The sequence below is a fragment of the Carassius carassius genome, chromosome 35 (assembly GCF_963082965.1).
Source record: "Carassius carassius chromosome 35, fCarCar2.1, whole genome shotgun sequence".
Lineage (NCBI taxonomy): Eukaryota > Metazoa > Chordata > Actinopteri > Cypriniformes > Cyprinidae > Carassius > Carassius carassius.
Window position 1 is genome coordinate 12,352,691 of NC_081789.1, and position 15,556 is coordinate 12,368,246.

The following is a 15,556-nucleotide window of genomic DNA, read 5'->3' on the forward strand; positions in this document are numbered from 1 at the left end:
ACCATTTTTGGGTTCCCCAATTAACCTTTCTGTGAGTAGTTCTTAAAATATATATTTTTTCTTAGTGTGAAGAAATTATTCATAATTTAAACAAATATTTTTCACTACAAAGAACATTTTGTGAGATGGAAAGTTTCCATGGATGTTAAAGTTAATTCATGGAACCATCAATGCCAATAAACAATGTCTGGAATTCATAAAGCCATTTAAAATTTTATAATTATATAGTTTAATTAATATACAACAGCTACAGGTGGCTATACCAACATATATATTTATTTCTATACTTAAAAAAAGTCATGTTGGGTCAATGACAAAATTGTTTTTTAAAATGAGGAATGATGTGAAAAAAATCTTAAAATATCTTGTTTAAAACATGTGCCAAGTTCTAGGAAATGCAGTCTTCATTCTTTGTGATTTTATTAATTTTCTTTTTTGGGAGGCAGGGCTTTTAAACTATAAGTAAATAAGTAAAAAAATATTAATATATTTTTCAAAATACCTTGAACAGATGTGAGTGTGCATCCTAATTATTAATTGTAATAAATCAAAACCACTGGAAAAAAGACTTGGCATTAGTAATTAGTAATATTATATATACAGTGCCCTCGACTATTTTTGGTACCCTTGGTAAATATGAGCAAAGGTGGCTGTGAAAATATATCTACATTGTTTATTGTTTAATATTTTGTAATAAATACAATCAATTATACTTTTATTATATTTCAACATTTTTTTGTGTTACAAAATAATACTTATGAAATACTTATGAAAAATAAATGAATTAATTTTAATATAGAAATTGAAAACTTTTTTTCTCATAGAAAAGGTGCATTTAAGACATTGCATGTATTTTTTTTAAATGTCACTAACCCTAGTGACAAACCTGTTATTAAAACTTAATAACAGTTCCATTTCAGTTGATCACTCTTGACGTCACATTGGTCACCGATGATTTGGGAATCCTGCTAGAGAGACCAGTCTACTTTGAGTGTAAACTAAACGAGCCAATGCACATTGACATGGGATGACTCCATTGAGCTGCTGCTGATTACACAGTGAGCATAGAAAGGCAGCAGGTGCAATGCATACTCAGCTTTTTGCTTCTGAGTCAAGCAATTATTTCATTCTGCTCCTGACTACTGCTTCATGGAGAAGAAACTCAACGAGTTAAGCACACTCTTGGGAAGCTCTGGTGCTGGTGATATGATGCTTCATTGGCGGTGGTTCTTCCTTATTGAGTGGGTTGCACGTATCAGGCTGCACTACCCCCTTTTTGTTGCAGGCAAACTCTAAAAGAGCATTCAAGGGTGAACGTCGTTTTAAAGATACATCATTTTAAAGATGCCTTTACACCCGTGCATTTCTGGATGTGGTTGTTACCTGCATTGGGTGATGGTCATGAATGCTGTCTCACGAGTTTGGGTGTTAAGCACGCTGAGGCGGCATTTGTGAACGAGTCATGCTCTCATTGCGGGAAAATGACTCTTGCAGAGTTGCGGACCAGGCTCCGTTTCCTGCAAAGGGGAAAGGTGACCGTGTCTAGTGTAGCCGGACTGGTCTTACGTTGATGGTGAGGAATTCCCCTCTGAGGAACAAACCTCCGAGGGCTTCTCCTTCCATCAGCACCTTCTGGGCGGCCACCAATCCTGGATGCCTGTATGGAAATAGTGGCTATGCTTGCCCGGGCCGCTGAGAGGGTTGGGCTCGAGTGGCATTCCGAACCGTTGAGGCTGGACATTAGGTTTCTTGAGGTGGCTTGTGCTGGTTCTCAGAGCCTCATCCCAGTGCCACTGTGTTGTGGACAGCACCTTTCACTGCCAGAAACCGCCTTGGTAGCTCATCCTTCCTCAACACCCTAGATGGTGGGGCAGCGTAGGGGTATATGGAGAGCCCTCCGGTGGAGCGGTTGCTTGCGATGCAATTGTCTCCAAATACCACTGCCATCTGGCGAGGCAAGCTGTTGCTTCCCTCCTAGGCTTGTAGGTACTCATTGGCCCTGATGGGTAGTGCTTACAAGGCAGGCATATACTGGTCTGCACGGACAACACTGCGGCCACTGCGTATATCAACTGACGAGGTGGTCGCTTTCGTGGCAAGTCGCAACTTGCCCGCCACCTCCACCTCTGAAGTCAGAAGCATCTAAGGTCACTTCATGCCATTCACATTCGGGGCTTGCACAACCGGGCAGCCAACGAGCTGTCACGAGCTTTGCCCCCCGGGGAATGGAGACTTGGACAGTCCAGCTGATTTGGAGATCAGATTCGCTCAGGTAGACCCGTTTGCGTCTCCAGAGACTTCTCACTGCCAGTAGTTTTACTCCATGACCAAAGGAACACTAGGCAAAGAAACATTGGCACATAGCTAGCCACAGGGCCACCTAAAGTATGTTTTCCCCATTGAGCCTTCTCACACAGAGTCGGCGAGAGCACTGTCTATGAGACATGCTTATGTCTTGAAGTGGAACCTGTTTGTTGAATGGTGTTATTCTTACCGAGAAGACCCCCGAAAATGCCCGATCAGAGTCGTGCTGTCCTTTCTGCAGCAGGGGTTGGAGCAAAGGCTTTCTCCCTCCACCCATAAAGTAGTCGTTGCTGCGATTGCTGCTAATCACTACCCCGTGGAAGGGAAGTCAGTAGGGAAGCATGACCTGGTCATCAGGTTCCTTAGGTGGGCGAGAAGGCTAAATCCTCCACAGCCTCCCACCATACCCTCTTGGGACCTGTCTCTAGTGCCCAAAGCACTACAGCCATTTGAGCCTTTGCAGGCAGTTGAGCTTAAGTTTCTATAAATGAAGATTCTGCTCATGCTTGCACTGGCCTCCTTCAAGAGGGTAGGGGACCTGCACGCATTCTTGGTCGACAGACCATGCCTAGAGTTTGGGCTGGATGACTCCCAGGTAATCCTGAGGTCCAGCTTTGTGCCCAAGGTTCCCACTACTCCCTTCAAGGATCAGACAGTGAGCCTGCAAGCGCTGCCACCGGAGGAGGCAGACCCAGCCCTAGCTTTGCTTTGTCCTGTCTGAGCCTTGAGATGCTACGTAAACTGGACATGGGGATGCCATCACCCTGGCTTAGCAGGCAAAGGGTGTGCCCTGCCCATTCAAGTTGTGAGCTCACTCTACTAGAAGTGTTGCATCCTCCTGGGTGCTGGCTCGTGGTGCCACATGGGCAGATATATGTAGAGCTGTGGGCTGGATGGCCCCCAACACGTTTGCTACATTCTATAGCCTTTGTGTGGAACCCGTATCCTCCTGTGTTCTCACCTCAAATAGTAGAAGCACTGAGAGGCTCGGTTAATGTTGGTTTACTATAACTGCTCCAGAGTGTCCATACTGTAGACCCTGTCGAGCTCATCCATCCCCTCACCAGTCAGACTCTTTGAATCCGTAAGCACCTGTAGAGGGTTGGGCTCCATATGTAGAGACCTAAGTGGATCCCATATATGTAAATACACAGTAAAGCCTCAATGCCTATGTTTCCCCAGCAGACTTCTGTCATTTCCAAGAGGGTTACAATCATCTTTAATCTTCCATTTGCACCTAAACGTTGTTCATATGTTTAAGGATGGGGCTTCGGGAAGGATGGGGCTTCCACAACATTCCTGTTCCAAGTGGAAAGGGAACGTTTTCCCAGTGTTCAAATCTCACTGAGTGGGTAGTGCTATGACAACAGTAACTGGCCTTCATGTTGCCAGTCCCAGCCTACACCGAAAAGGGGGAGCAGGAGGCTCGCACAAGACACTGGAAGGGGCAGCATCCATGGTGTTTTGGTAGGGATTTACTATTCGTCGGTCACCAACGTGATGTTGAGAGTTGACTGACTGAAAGAGAACGTGTCGGTTACATATTGTAACCCTCGTTCTCTGAAAGAGGGAACGAAGATGTCACGTCCCGTGGCCACAGCTGCTGTACCACCGCTGAGCGGCTGGGTTAACAGCCTAGCTCCTCAGCGAAAACCTGAGTATGCGTTGCACCTGTTGCCATTTTATGCTCTTGCTGAGATCAGTGGCTGCTGGATGCAATCATCGCTTGCCAATGTGCATTGGCTTGATTAGTTTACACTCAAAGTAGATTGTTCTCTCTAGCGAGATTCCCAAATCATCAGTCACTGACGTGACGTCTCCATTCCCTCCTTCAGGGAATGAGGGTTACAGTTCATAACCACGACCTTGTTTTATTAGGTTTTAAGGCTCTGGTACCTGTACTGCTCTGGATGGTTCTAACAGTAGTTGTAGTTCGAGGTGGTGAGATTCCCTGACGCGTCGCTCTCTCCTCTTCTTCCTCCTGCGAGCAACCCTTTTCGATGGCCCGCACATAACTGTGGCTCCTCATGCGAAAGCATCCGGTCCCCGGCAGATCCAGAGCATCCACGGCCTTAGACTCCATCTCACTGAACACACTCTCACACACAGCCTCAATCTGCCCATTTACTTCCACCTCGCTCACCTGCAGGGGGAGACAATGCATCACCACATGCTGTCATTTTACCCCTTCACCCTTCTGTCATGGGATAATGGCATATAAACATTCCTGACTGAATGAGCAGGTTTCAAGATGTTAGTTCATGTCTTACTAATGTAAAATGACTTTAAATCATTGTAAGAAGGCAGAGGAATGTAGTGAGATAATATGAAGCTGCTAAATGCTGCTTTACTAAAGATCTATAAAAACACATTTGACTTTTCATGATAAAATTAACCATGGATTAAGGACATTTTTAACCCTAGGCAAAGATGTTTAGCTTGACTTTTAGTCCTGAGTTATGAAAACCTGTTCAAAAATTGCAGTATACAAAAGGTATGCAAATGGATGAACAGTGTGAAATATGGCACAAGATGACCAAATATAAAAAATCAACCAAGGGTTGAAAATGAACAATCTGTTCATATTGCGGAAAAACAAAATGTTTTTATACTCATCTTATTATAAACAATGGATTCATTTTTAAAATGGATAAAATATTAACACAACATAGCATAACACACACACACACACACACACACACACACACACACACATATATATATGGTTGATTGATTAATATATTATATTTATATAATTGTTTTTTAGATATAATAAACAATATTACATAATATACAATATAAAGTATTCATACGAATGTTAAAATATGTATGAATAAATCAAAATCTACATATTGTGTTAACATAATTCAACTATATATATATATTACCAATAATAATAATGATATTACAGTGGGGAAAATATTTGATCCCCTGCTGATTTTGTACGTTTGTCCCTTTACAAAGAAATTAAGGGTCTGTAATTTTAATAGTATGCTAAACTGTGAAATAAGTAGACTTAGAAGACATGGTTTCTTGGCTGTCATTTGGCAACTCGAAGTTTCAGCTCCCTCCACAGATTTTCTATAGGATTGAGGTCTGAGACTGGGTAGGCCACTCCATAACCTTAATGTGCTTCTTTAAAGATCCATCCTTGTCCCATCTTCAGTGTTCTGGCTGAAGGAAGGCGGTTCCTATCCAAGATTTTACAGTACATGGTCCCGTCCATTTGCCCCTCAATGTGGTGAAGTCGTCCTTTACCCTTAGCACAAAAACAGCCCCAAAGCATAATGTTTCCACTTCCATGCTTGACTGTAAGGATGGTGTTCTTGGGGTAGTCAGCATTTCTTTCCCTCAAAATACGGCGAGTCGAGTTAATGCCAAAGAGCTAAATTTTGGTTTCATCTGAATACAGCTCTTTAGTCTTGCCCATGGTGGTGGAAGAGGTTGGAATGGAAGATACAGACTGTGGGGACAGATGTCTTATACACCTAAAGAGCTGATATTAGGAGTAACTTCAAGACTAATCTGTGTTCCACATGGGCACATAACCCATCTATGGGAGACATAATTCTTGCTGGTTGGTAGTGGATCAAATACTTATTTCACTCACTGAAATGCAAATAAATTTCTAACCTTTACATTATGTGTTTTGTCTGGATTAGTCTCTATCCATTAAAATAAACCTACCATAAAAATTACAGACCCTTCATTTATTTGTAAGTGGGCAAGCTTACAAAATCAGCAGTGGATCAAATAAACGTTTTCCTCATTGTATTACTATTATTATTATTAAAAATGATAAAATAATTCAATAGAAATACTACACAGCGGATACATGCATTCACAATCCAGGGTGCTTTGTTGCCATGTCCACCTTTTTGGTGTTGGATAATGTCTTTTATTGTCAAATATGTTTTAAACATAATACAAAGGTTTTACAAAATACAAAAGCAAGAAAGAAAATCACAAAGAATAAAAAGTGTATTAGTGTGTTTAAAAAAAAAAGTCATTTGACTTTAACATAGATTTACTTGTAATCAACTTAATGACATTGTTTCAGCTTTAAATGTCATGACACCCATAAATACCAAAATGAGTAAACATCACAGCTGGAATTAGTAATTGGTTAAATATTGATTTAAAATCAATTGTCAGGGGAAAATGTGCAAATTCTTAATCCTAATTTGTCATGTAGGCTCAATTTAACCCTCTAACAGCCAAGCTGCATTTTCAACGATAAGGGTTAAACACACTAATACAGATAACAGAACAGAAGAAAGGAGTGCAGAGGGGAGGAAATCTGTACAAGTGAAAACAAAACCAGGTGTGACTGCATCACTAGTGCTAATTCTATAATATAGCAGTGTAAGAAGTGTGACTGGATTTAGACAGAAACTTATGAAAGGAAGTGGTTTCATGATTTAAGGTTGGAAAGAAAGTGGAAACATTCTGTCACTGGAGGACTAACAGTGAGTGAGTTGTGATTGGAGGAATAGAAAGCTGAGTGTTTGTCACTGGCTAAAGGAAGAAAGACAGGCACCAAGATTTAATCATCTAGTAGCAACAAAACCCTAAGAGAAACACACCTACACCAACACATATGTAAGCCTCTACACACACACAACTCAAAAACATGCCCACACATTCACTATACACATGAGGGAGCAATACATAATGGGGTTTTTGGTGAGCAGACTGAGCTTTTTGTCATCGAAATGATTAATATATCCTCAGGAAGCAGAAAAGACGCACATTCACACACAAGCCTGAGGGCTGTGTCTTTGTTTTGTTTTTTTTTTCTGGTGAGAGGAAGCAGCTCTTTAAAAGGTTAGGGCTGTTGTCTGTCAGGCTTAGAACACTCACCTTAAAATTGCCTTGGTTGTAAACGCTAACTGCTACCTTATCCCAGGGGTACAGAAGCTAATCTTGAAAACTCACCTCAAAATCCCATGGCAACAGACACTAATCCTGAAAACTCACCTTGAAAATCCCTTAGCTACACATGCTAACAAGGAAGAACACCACTTAAAATTGCTTAAAAGGCTTTACTGACACCACCTTGAAAATGACTGTCAAGCATTAAAACCTACAATTAACATGAGAACTCATTCGCACACAATTAATATTTTGTTACTATCATATATTCCTCCAGTTAGCTACAGCAGCCATACAGTAGACATTTGAAGTCTTGTTGGTAATGGGGAAAATACATATTTTAAGTAGATTAGTAAATCAGTAATATTGGGACAAAACATTGCATCATAAAACTGCATCTTGACACCACATATCCTTTGTTGCTCACCGCTTATACCTTAAAATCACAATCAGTGAGTACTTTTACTTTATTTTTTACATACTATACATTTGATGAAGTATGCACTTTGTGTCCGCTAAAAAAGGTATGTTCTACATAGTATGAATATGTGTATTATGAATGAAATTCATGTGTCATGTGACTATGTAAACACTTTTATTTAAATCTCTCTATCTGCCATGTTTGTTTAAGTCTTTTTTTTCTGTTTGTAGTTCTTAAACAAATCTGTGAAATTTGACTTGATAAAAAATTTAAAAATCTGGGTACATCTAAGAGATACTAATTTCAACATACTCCAATTTGAGCAAATGATATGCCTAAAGTCTTCATTTAATGGGGAAAAACAACATTTATAAATTTAAAACAGCAGCATGTGGCAGCTAAAAGCCCAAAGTATACTTCAATAAGGTACGATAAATGTAAATTTCATTAACAAAATACGCACATACCATATACATAAAGCCATTTTTTTAAACCATAAAAAAATGAAGATAAAATTAAAAAAATGAAGAAAATGAATAATAACAAACAACTAGAATAACGGAATAATACCAACAAACTACTTTAATTAATAGAATCAGAATAACAGTTGCAAACAATAACTAGAATTAAAAGTTAGTGAACTAACTTTGATGTTGGCTTGGCCATCTTGGCCATGGGGCAAAATAGCAACAGTACTTGTGTGCCCAACATTCTTGAGTTGCCCCGCTGCCAAAAAAAATAATAATAATACCATAAAAAAATACACCTGCAAAAGTCGTTTTCCATGGTCCCTTGCTGTTTTCCTTGTTAATAAAAAGCCTAGGCTATGATAACAGCTAGGACAGGGTTGTCTAGCTGAATGCGAAATAAGTCATGCAAAAACTATAATCTCCTAAATACCATTCAATTTGATCTTATTTTAATAGTACTGACAACATATTTAAGTTATCACACAGTACTGAAAAATTAAAGAAGGGACACTATAGTATACTTCGGCGAGTCAAGAGCTAAACAAAAAGTCCTGTTTCATTACAAAATACTGTACCTTTTATCAACTTTATACTATCACCACAAAATTTTAATTTATATTTATTAAAAAATAAATATTTCATAAAACTGAAACTTAAATATATAATTTCTATAGGCTATACAAAAAAGAAAAGAAGAAAGACTAAATAATAAGGCTGAATAAGCTGATCTATAGCATGTTAAATGGTGGTTGCCTGTCTATGAATGGTACACCCCTCTAAGCTCACAGAAGTGGTTTGACCCAAGTCCTCAGCAGCCAATGACATTGACCCATTCAAACTGATTTTTAATGCATACTTCACGTGTATTTCACATGTATTTAATGTGTATTTAACATGTGAAATACACGTTAAATACGCGCTGATTTTTCACGTGTAAACAACACGTATTTAACTCGTTAAATACGTGTTGTCTACACGTGAAATACACGTATTTAACGTGTTGTTGACGCGTTAAAATTCACGTGTATTTGACCCTCTTGGCCTTCCATACACATTAGATATAATGAAGGGAGACGTGAAAAAAGGACATCGCGTTGTTTTGATATGGATTACTTTATCACAGAATATTTGTTCGGCAGCACTTGTTTAGTTTAAAAGTAGACATGTCAAGCTTTCTATAGATATATCTCTCATGTCTCTTCGTTGAGTATTCATGGAGTTACAGTTCATTTTAATGACGTGTTTGTAAATGAAGATCAGCGCAGACAAAGGCTGCAGACAGCACACCTTGTTTGTTATCTTTATTTGATAAGTGCACAAAGTTTTGTTGTTATTATGTTTGTATCCAAAAAAAGTAGACCCTTTACAGATTCGATTGATGTATTGCTCTTATCTGTACGATTAAAACTGAATGTGTAATTTAAGTAATTTTCGGGTATATCAGGAGAAAATGACTCAAAACGCGTATAGGCTATGCGTTAATCGACTCCAGAGGGTTTTAAAAGGCTGTCGTGACTTTTTTTCCTTCCAGTATTCATAAGCTGTATCACGCTGTCAAATTATACTTCATTTTGCACACATAAACAGCTGAAAAACACCTGAAATCTGCTCTTGTTGTGTTCTAATGGGTGGATTAGTGCATTCGCACTCCCTGAACACCAGAACACCGCGGTGCTGAATTGAGCTCTTTTGCTTTTCGCTCTTTTTTTCTGTTTATTTAAACTGCGATTTGTATTTGTTCGTTCAGGTGTAGGAGGACGTGAACGTCCTGAAGGAGAGCTCGGTTCAGTGTTGCTGTTCGTGAGACGCGGCTCTCTCTCGTGCAGACCGAACACAGCGCGAGTCACCAGCTGCTCAGTTCAGCTTTCCCGCATCGCGGGGCTGAAGCCAACTTGATGTGTTGAATGCTTGGAGCACGTTATAAAACGTATTCTTAAAATACACATTTCTGTTTTAATAAATGCTCATATTAAATCATAGCATAACACATAAGTAGGTACAAAAACAATCAGTGATGCATATGTGACCATTTTGGTCGCAGCCGCAGTGTAGTTCCCTGCTTTGTTGTGCAGCGCCGATCATTCGCTGTGACCTTCAGCCTGACAGAGAAATCTCACAAGCACATATAAACACTCATTTTCATGTGTATAATATATTCTTCTAATTGTTTTGTGCCGTTTCGCTGCAGTGTTTTAATGTGAAAGGCTGTAAATTCTCTATGTGGACAAGTGTTCGGAGAAATACATCACGAGCTCGCGGGTAGTTAGAATGCGTTAATATATCATGTTATTACTTTAAACATTTCAGAAACATCTGAATTTAGCTCTTGGTGTGTTCTAACGGGTAGATTGAGTGCAATCGCCGATATAATTTAATTTAAAAAGGTCTTAAATAAGAATAAATTCGCTCGTTTTGAGCTCCGTGGAGACTGAGCTGACAAGCCGTGATTCTTCACTCGTCTTTCCGACTGCTCTCTGCCCAGAAATCAATTATTAATGAGCCCTGACCCCTGTAATAATCAGATATGTTGGTTTAGCTTGTCAGTTTGAGGGAAATTGTATTATTTACTTGTATTGACCGATTTAAAAGTGAAATGAAACCAGACTCCGGGTATTGCAACTGTAGGGGCGCGATTTTTCTCAGACAATGTAAGTCTATGGGTAATGTATTAAACATTTAAAAATTAATTTAAAAAAAACTTTAAGTCTGATCACTCTGAAAAGATATAGCACACACCACCGCTCTATCCCGCAGGTGTCTGCCGAGTTTGGGGCTTGTGGCTTTAAAGCCCTAGAAGGAGTAGCGTTTAGAATTTTTTGTCTCAGAAAAATAATAAGGAGAAGTTTAAATAGCATAACAGTATGTTGGCTTTGCCAAGCCAACATAATAATGTGTTCAGCTGTATGCATTCACTAATATTCATGTCAAAACTGAAGTATACTTGGGGCTTTAGCCTTAAGGTCCAAAGTCCAAAATTCTCGTCCAAATGTTTTGCACATTAAAAAATAAATATGACCTCACGTTGTGTCAGTCACATTTACACACTGCCTCCGAAACTTTCGTCCATAATAAAAAATAAATAAAATTGGATCAGGGTAGATTTTCTGTGTTTCCATATCTGTAGCAAGCATTTCGATTAGAAAGGTTGACCGATAGGAAAAAAATAAATAAATGAAAAAATGCATACAATTTCTGACTCAAGGACCCTAACTGTCAAAAAGTACACTAACTAAGACACCTTAAACAAAGTGTACACAAACGTACAATTTGTGATGCTGATCCTTATCTTCCATACCATACTGATAGTAGGTGAATTAGGAATCTGAATAATGCATGGATGAAGAGATGATAAAGGATTCAATGAGATGATTCATGGGATTGAGCTAAAATTTTGCAAAAATTTCACTTCTTTTCGTTTGCATGTTTTCCTCCCCTTTGCAAACCTTCTTAAAGACTGACGTTGAGTAAGGCTCTGGTTGGAAATCACCCTTAGGGTCTGACCCAGGCCCAGTTGTTGTTTCCCACTGGTGTAAGATCAGCATCTTAATGGTGATTTCCACCAGAGAACGACGGGGGCGATGACCAACCTGGCTGATGGTGCTCATGGCCCTCATGTAACTCTCATTTCGGGAACGAAATTTAGGCGAGGCCAGCAGACCGGCCGGGTCCAGACTGTCCAAACTGCGGTTGATTGAAACCTCACTCACCGCTCGCAGGTAACTGTGACTCCGGATCTGCAGCTTGGGGGAATGGGACTCCGTACTGATCCTGCAAACAGAGAGAGAGCGAGAACAGGTGAGCAAGTATTTAATGAGGGGTGAGATTACTCTTGTAACTCACACTCATTCAACATGTTCCTATGGTTTTCCTCCTACAGAGATTTCATACTCATTACTGTTGACCTGAAAAAAACTCGACCTGGTTAGGTGTGTGTGTTAGTGTATTCTTCATATATCTGAAACCAGTGTAAACATGAACTCCTGACAATTAGTACTAGCATTTGACTGTTTGTGTTTACATGTGGATGGGCAATCAGGTCTTTGAAATATGAGCACGGAAACACATTAAAACATGAACGCACACAAACACATTCTATCCCTTCAGGTCGAGTCAATCTTAATTATGGATGTGGCTCTTAAAATAGTATGCAGTTACAGCAAGAAAAAAAAACACATTAGTCATTCTTCACTGGAGTGAGGAATGTAGAGAGAGAGGGAGTAAAAGAGAAACAAAGAGGGAAGAATGCAGGAAAAGTACAAGAATAAATTTAGAAGAAGAGATGACAGTGGATGGAATCAATCAAAGCGGCAAATGAAGGAAAACAACTAAATGGTAGAAGTTTGCTGAAGTGTACTTTGAGAAGGAAAGCGGAAAAAATAGGACAATGCTCATGTATTCTCATTATATGCTGTTATTTCAGGAGCTCAGCTTTTTACACGTAATATGTTGTAGATAAATTATTCATATATATATATATATATATATATATATATATATATATATATATATATATATATATATATATATAAAATGTTTAAATGATTTAAACATGGTTCAGTTATTTAAACAAAACATTATAGTTCATTTTAATATACATAAATAATGACATTGGCCTATTGAAGAATGACATATTAAATGTAATTTTTATAACTAATCGTATAAAATAAATGATTTTTGAATATTTACTATGCATGGTTTGACTAAATTTGACTAAAACGGTTTAATAAAACATGCCTAAACATTGTACATAAAAAATTTATACTTTATGACTCAGGTCCCACATCTGTGGAATTGTTTTGCAGAAATAAAGGATATATCTGTCTATAATGAGCACAGGCCTCAGGGGATTGCATATTTATTATATAACGTAAAAAAAGAAATTCGGTAATATACGTGGTTGTTTAAACACATGAGTGTGTATGTCTATTGTATTACTGTGTTTCTGAACAGAAAGTATGTTTATGGTTCATAGGTTTAGAAATTTCCTTTTTTATTATGCATTATTTATCAGTTTCATGTACGTGTGTGTACAGGAGTATGTATATGCATGTTTGAATGTGTGTGTCCATATTTGAGTTCGAGGCACAATGCTCTGATTATAAATATTCAATGCTGCGGCACTTCTTATTGAGCAGAAAAAGATAAAGAGCACATGACAGGGAGCCTACTCAGTGTTTCCCGTTTCCTACAAACCGAGAAGGGAGTATCTGAAGAGCTCGAAATAAATTCATTTAGAACACTGATGACATCATATGCTTGAGTAAATTAAATATACAATTTGAATGATCATGCTTATTCTTTTATAATAATTTAAAATGTAATTTATTCCTGCAATGGCAAAAGCTGAATTTTCTCGATAATTTTTCCAGGCTTCAGTGTCACACGATCTTTCAGAAATCAATCTAGTATGCTGCTTAATATTTTTGTAGAAAGTACAATACATTTCCACAAACCTTTAATGAATATGAAAGTTCAATAGAACAATTATTTTGAAATGAAATTCTTTTGTTACATTTATTTAAAGTCACTTTTCATCAGTTTAATGCATTCTTGCTGGATAAATTTGCTGTATTAATTTGGTGATACTTTAGTATAGGGACAAACTTTCACTATGAACCAGTTAATTATTATCATGCATATTTAAAACATAATAGCTGTTTATTAGTACTTATTCTGCATGACCCTGTCCTAATCACTAATCCTACCCAATATCTAAACTTAATAACTACCTATTAACTATTAATAAGCAGCAAATTTACAGCACTTACATTTTTACACTGCACTGATGAGCATATGCTGTTGTCACAGAAATGATGCCCACATTATACGAATGCTTTGTTTGCAAAGTTTACACACAAAAGTACACATTCACACACACAGAATTTAAAGCGTGTGGTGATTCTCTTTATAATGCAAATCAGTTTTCTCTCATGAATAAGTCTGTGGGATTCTAAAAGTGACTCACTTCATTGTATATATTCTAAGTAGGATATGTTGTCACTGTAGTACACAGCTATAATAGCAATATGCATGTGAGGTTTTTACATAAATACTGAAGCCAAGATTAGTTCCCGCATTAAAAAAGACCCACTTTCAGACGATATAACGGTGTGCAACTGAAAAATGAAAGGATTTGGAAGGAACTTTAAAGGCGCAGGAAAATTCCCTTTGAAATTACTTTGTTCTGTTGAATTTTTAATAAAGGGGAGAGTGAAAGGATTTCACTTTAGTGGTAAGAGTCTCAGGACATGAAGGGATTTTATATGAAATTGCACCGAGTAAGTGTGTATGCGTGTGAACAGAGGTGGATTTAAGGACGGGATTACACTGTCTCCAGAGACCCATCCCAACAGCACTTAGAGATGCGAAGCGGGTGGAACGCCTGTATAAAAAACCTGTTTTAAATGACCCCAGAGAAGATGACGGTTCATTGAAATTGCAGACAGATCGGCAGGTCCATGCACCTGCACACCAGATGTACACATACATCACATGTATTTAATTTCCCATGTGATTTCACGGCTACAAAATGCACAAGCTAATACATTTCCAGACTCACTTGAGTGTGGTCATCTCGGTGAGGGAGGGCTGAGTGGCTTTCAGGTAGCTGGCTCTCCGTGCCTGGACTTTGGGTGAGGGTTTAGGGCTGCAGTCTGAGTCTCCACTGTCCTCCTCTGCCATAGCCTTGATGTAGCTGCCGCTCCTCATCCTCCTGCACGGGATCTCGTCATCCTGACCCACAGACGAGAAGCCACCCCACTCATCCTGAGGAACCTGCAGAGACAGAGAGAAAGATAGCTTCTCATAAACACCTGATCTGCCTGTAAGACTTAATTATAATGACAAGCAATAAAGCAGTGCATGATGTAGACAGACAATAAAGAATAAATTAGACAATACATGAAATCAACTAAACAAAGAGATAATAAAGAATAAATATAAATTGATATGATCATTCAAACATACAATAATGAGCACATTCATTGACAAACAGTTAAAAAATTGAAATTTTTGTTTAAGTGGTGAAGCAACAATATATTTCATATTTAATAACTAGGCATATAATGAAATAAATAAATGAATGAATAAATGTTTTGTAAACATCTGTTAACTCACCAAATAGTAATTAGTTTAGAAATGCATATAAACACTGTAAATCATTTTAACACACTCAAATTAAAAACATATGCTTTAACATTTGAAACAAATTATTAAGTTATGTCAAAGTCACAACCGGTAGTAAATATTTATATGTAATATATATGTTACATGTAACCTAATTATATGCATATATGTTTTTGTGTACAAAGTATTTATATTGTATAAATGTTTCATTATATATCTGTATGTATGATTACAAATTTTTATAAATGTGACTGTCACATTTGAATATACTATGTAAATCTTTTTTTTTTCTAAATCTAATAAACCAATTAAAATATATTCACCACTGATATATTTAAGAAGTTATATATCCCAAACCATC

General features: G+C 38.0%; 1 protein-coding gene across 5 annotated transcripts in view; it reads right to left on the reverse strand.

Moving 5' to 3' along the window:
* LOC132115980 (disks large-associated protein 1-like) overlaps positions 1–15,556 on the reverse strand; it is a 142,078-nt gene that overhangs the window by 35,709 nt on the left and 90,813 nt on the right. For 4 of the 5 annotated variants that reach the window (XM_059524454.1, XM_059524455.1, XM_059524458.1 and 1 more), the window contains 3 exons: positions 14,630–14,844; positions 11,658–11,838; positions 4,201–4,447 (listed from right to left, as the gene is read on the reverse strand). In XM_059524454.1, coding sequence (XP_059380437.1) covers positions 4,201–4,447; positions 11,658–11,838; positions 14,630–14,844 — 643 coding nt within the window. The remainder of the gene's footprint in view (positions 1–4,200; positions 4,448–11,657; positions 11,839–14,629; positions 14,845–15,556) is intronic. The other variant, XM_059524456.1, reaches the window with a different exon arrangement.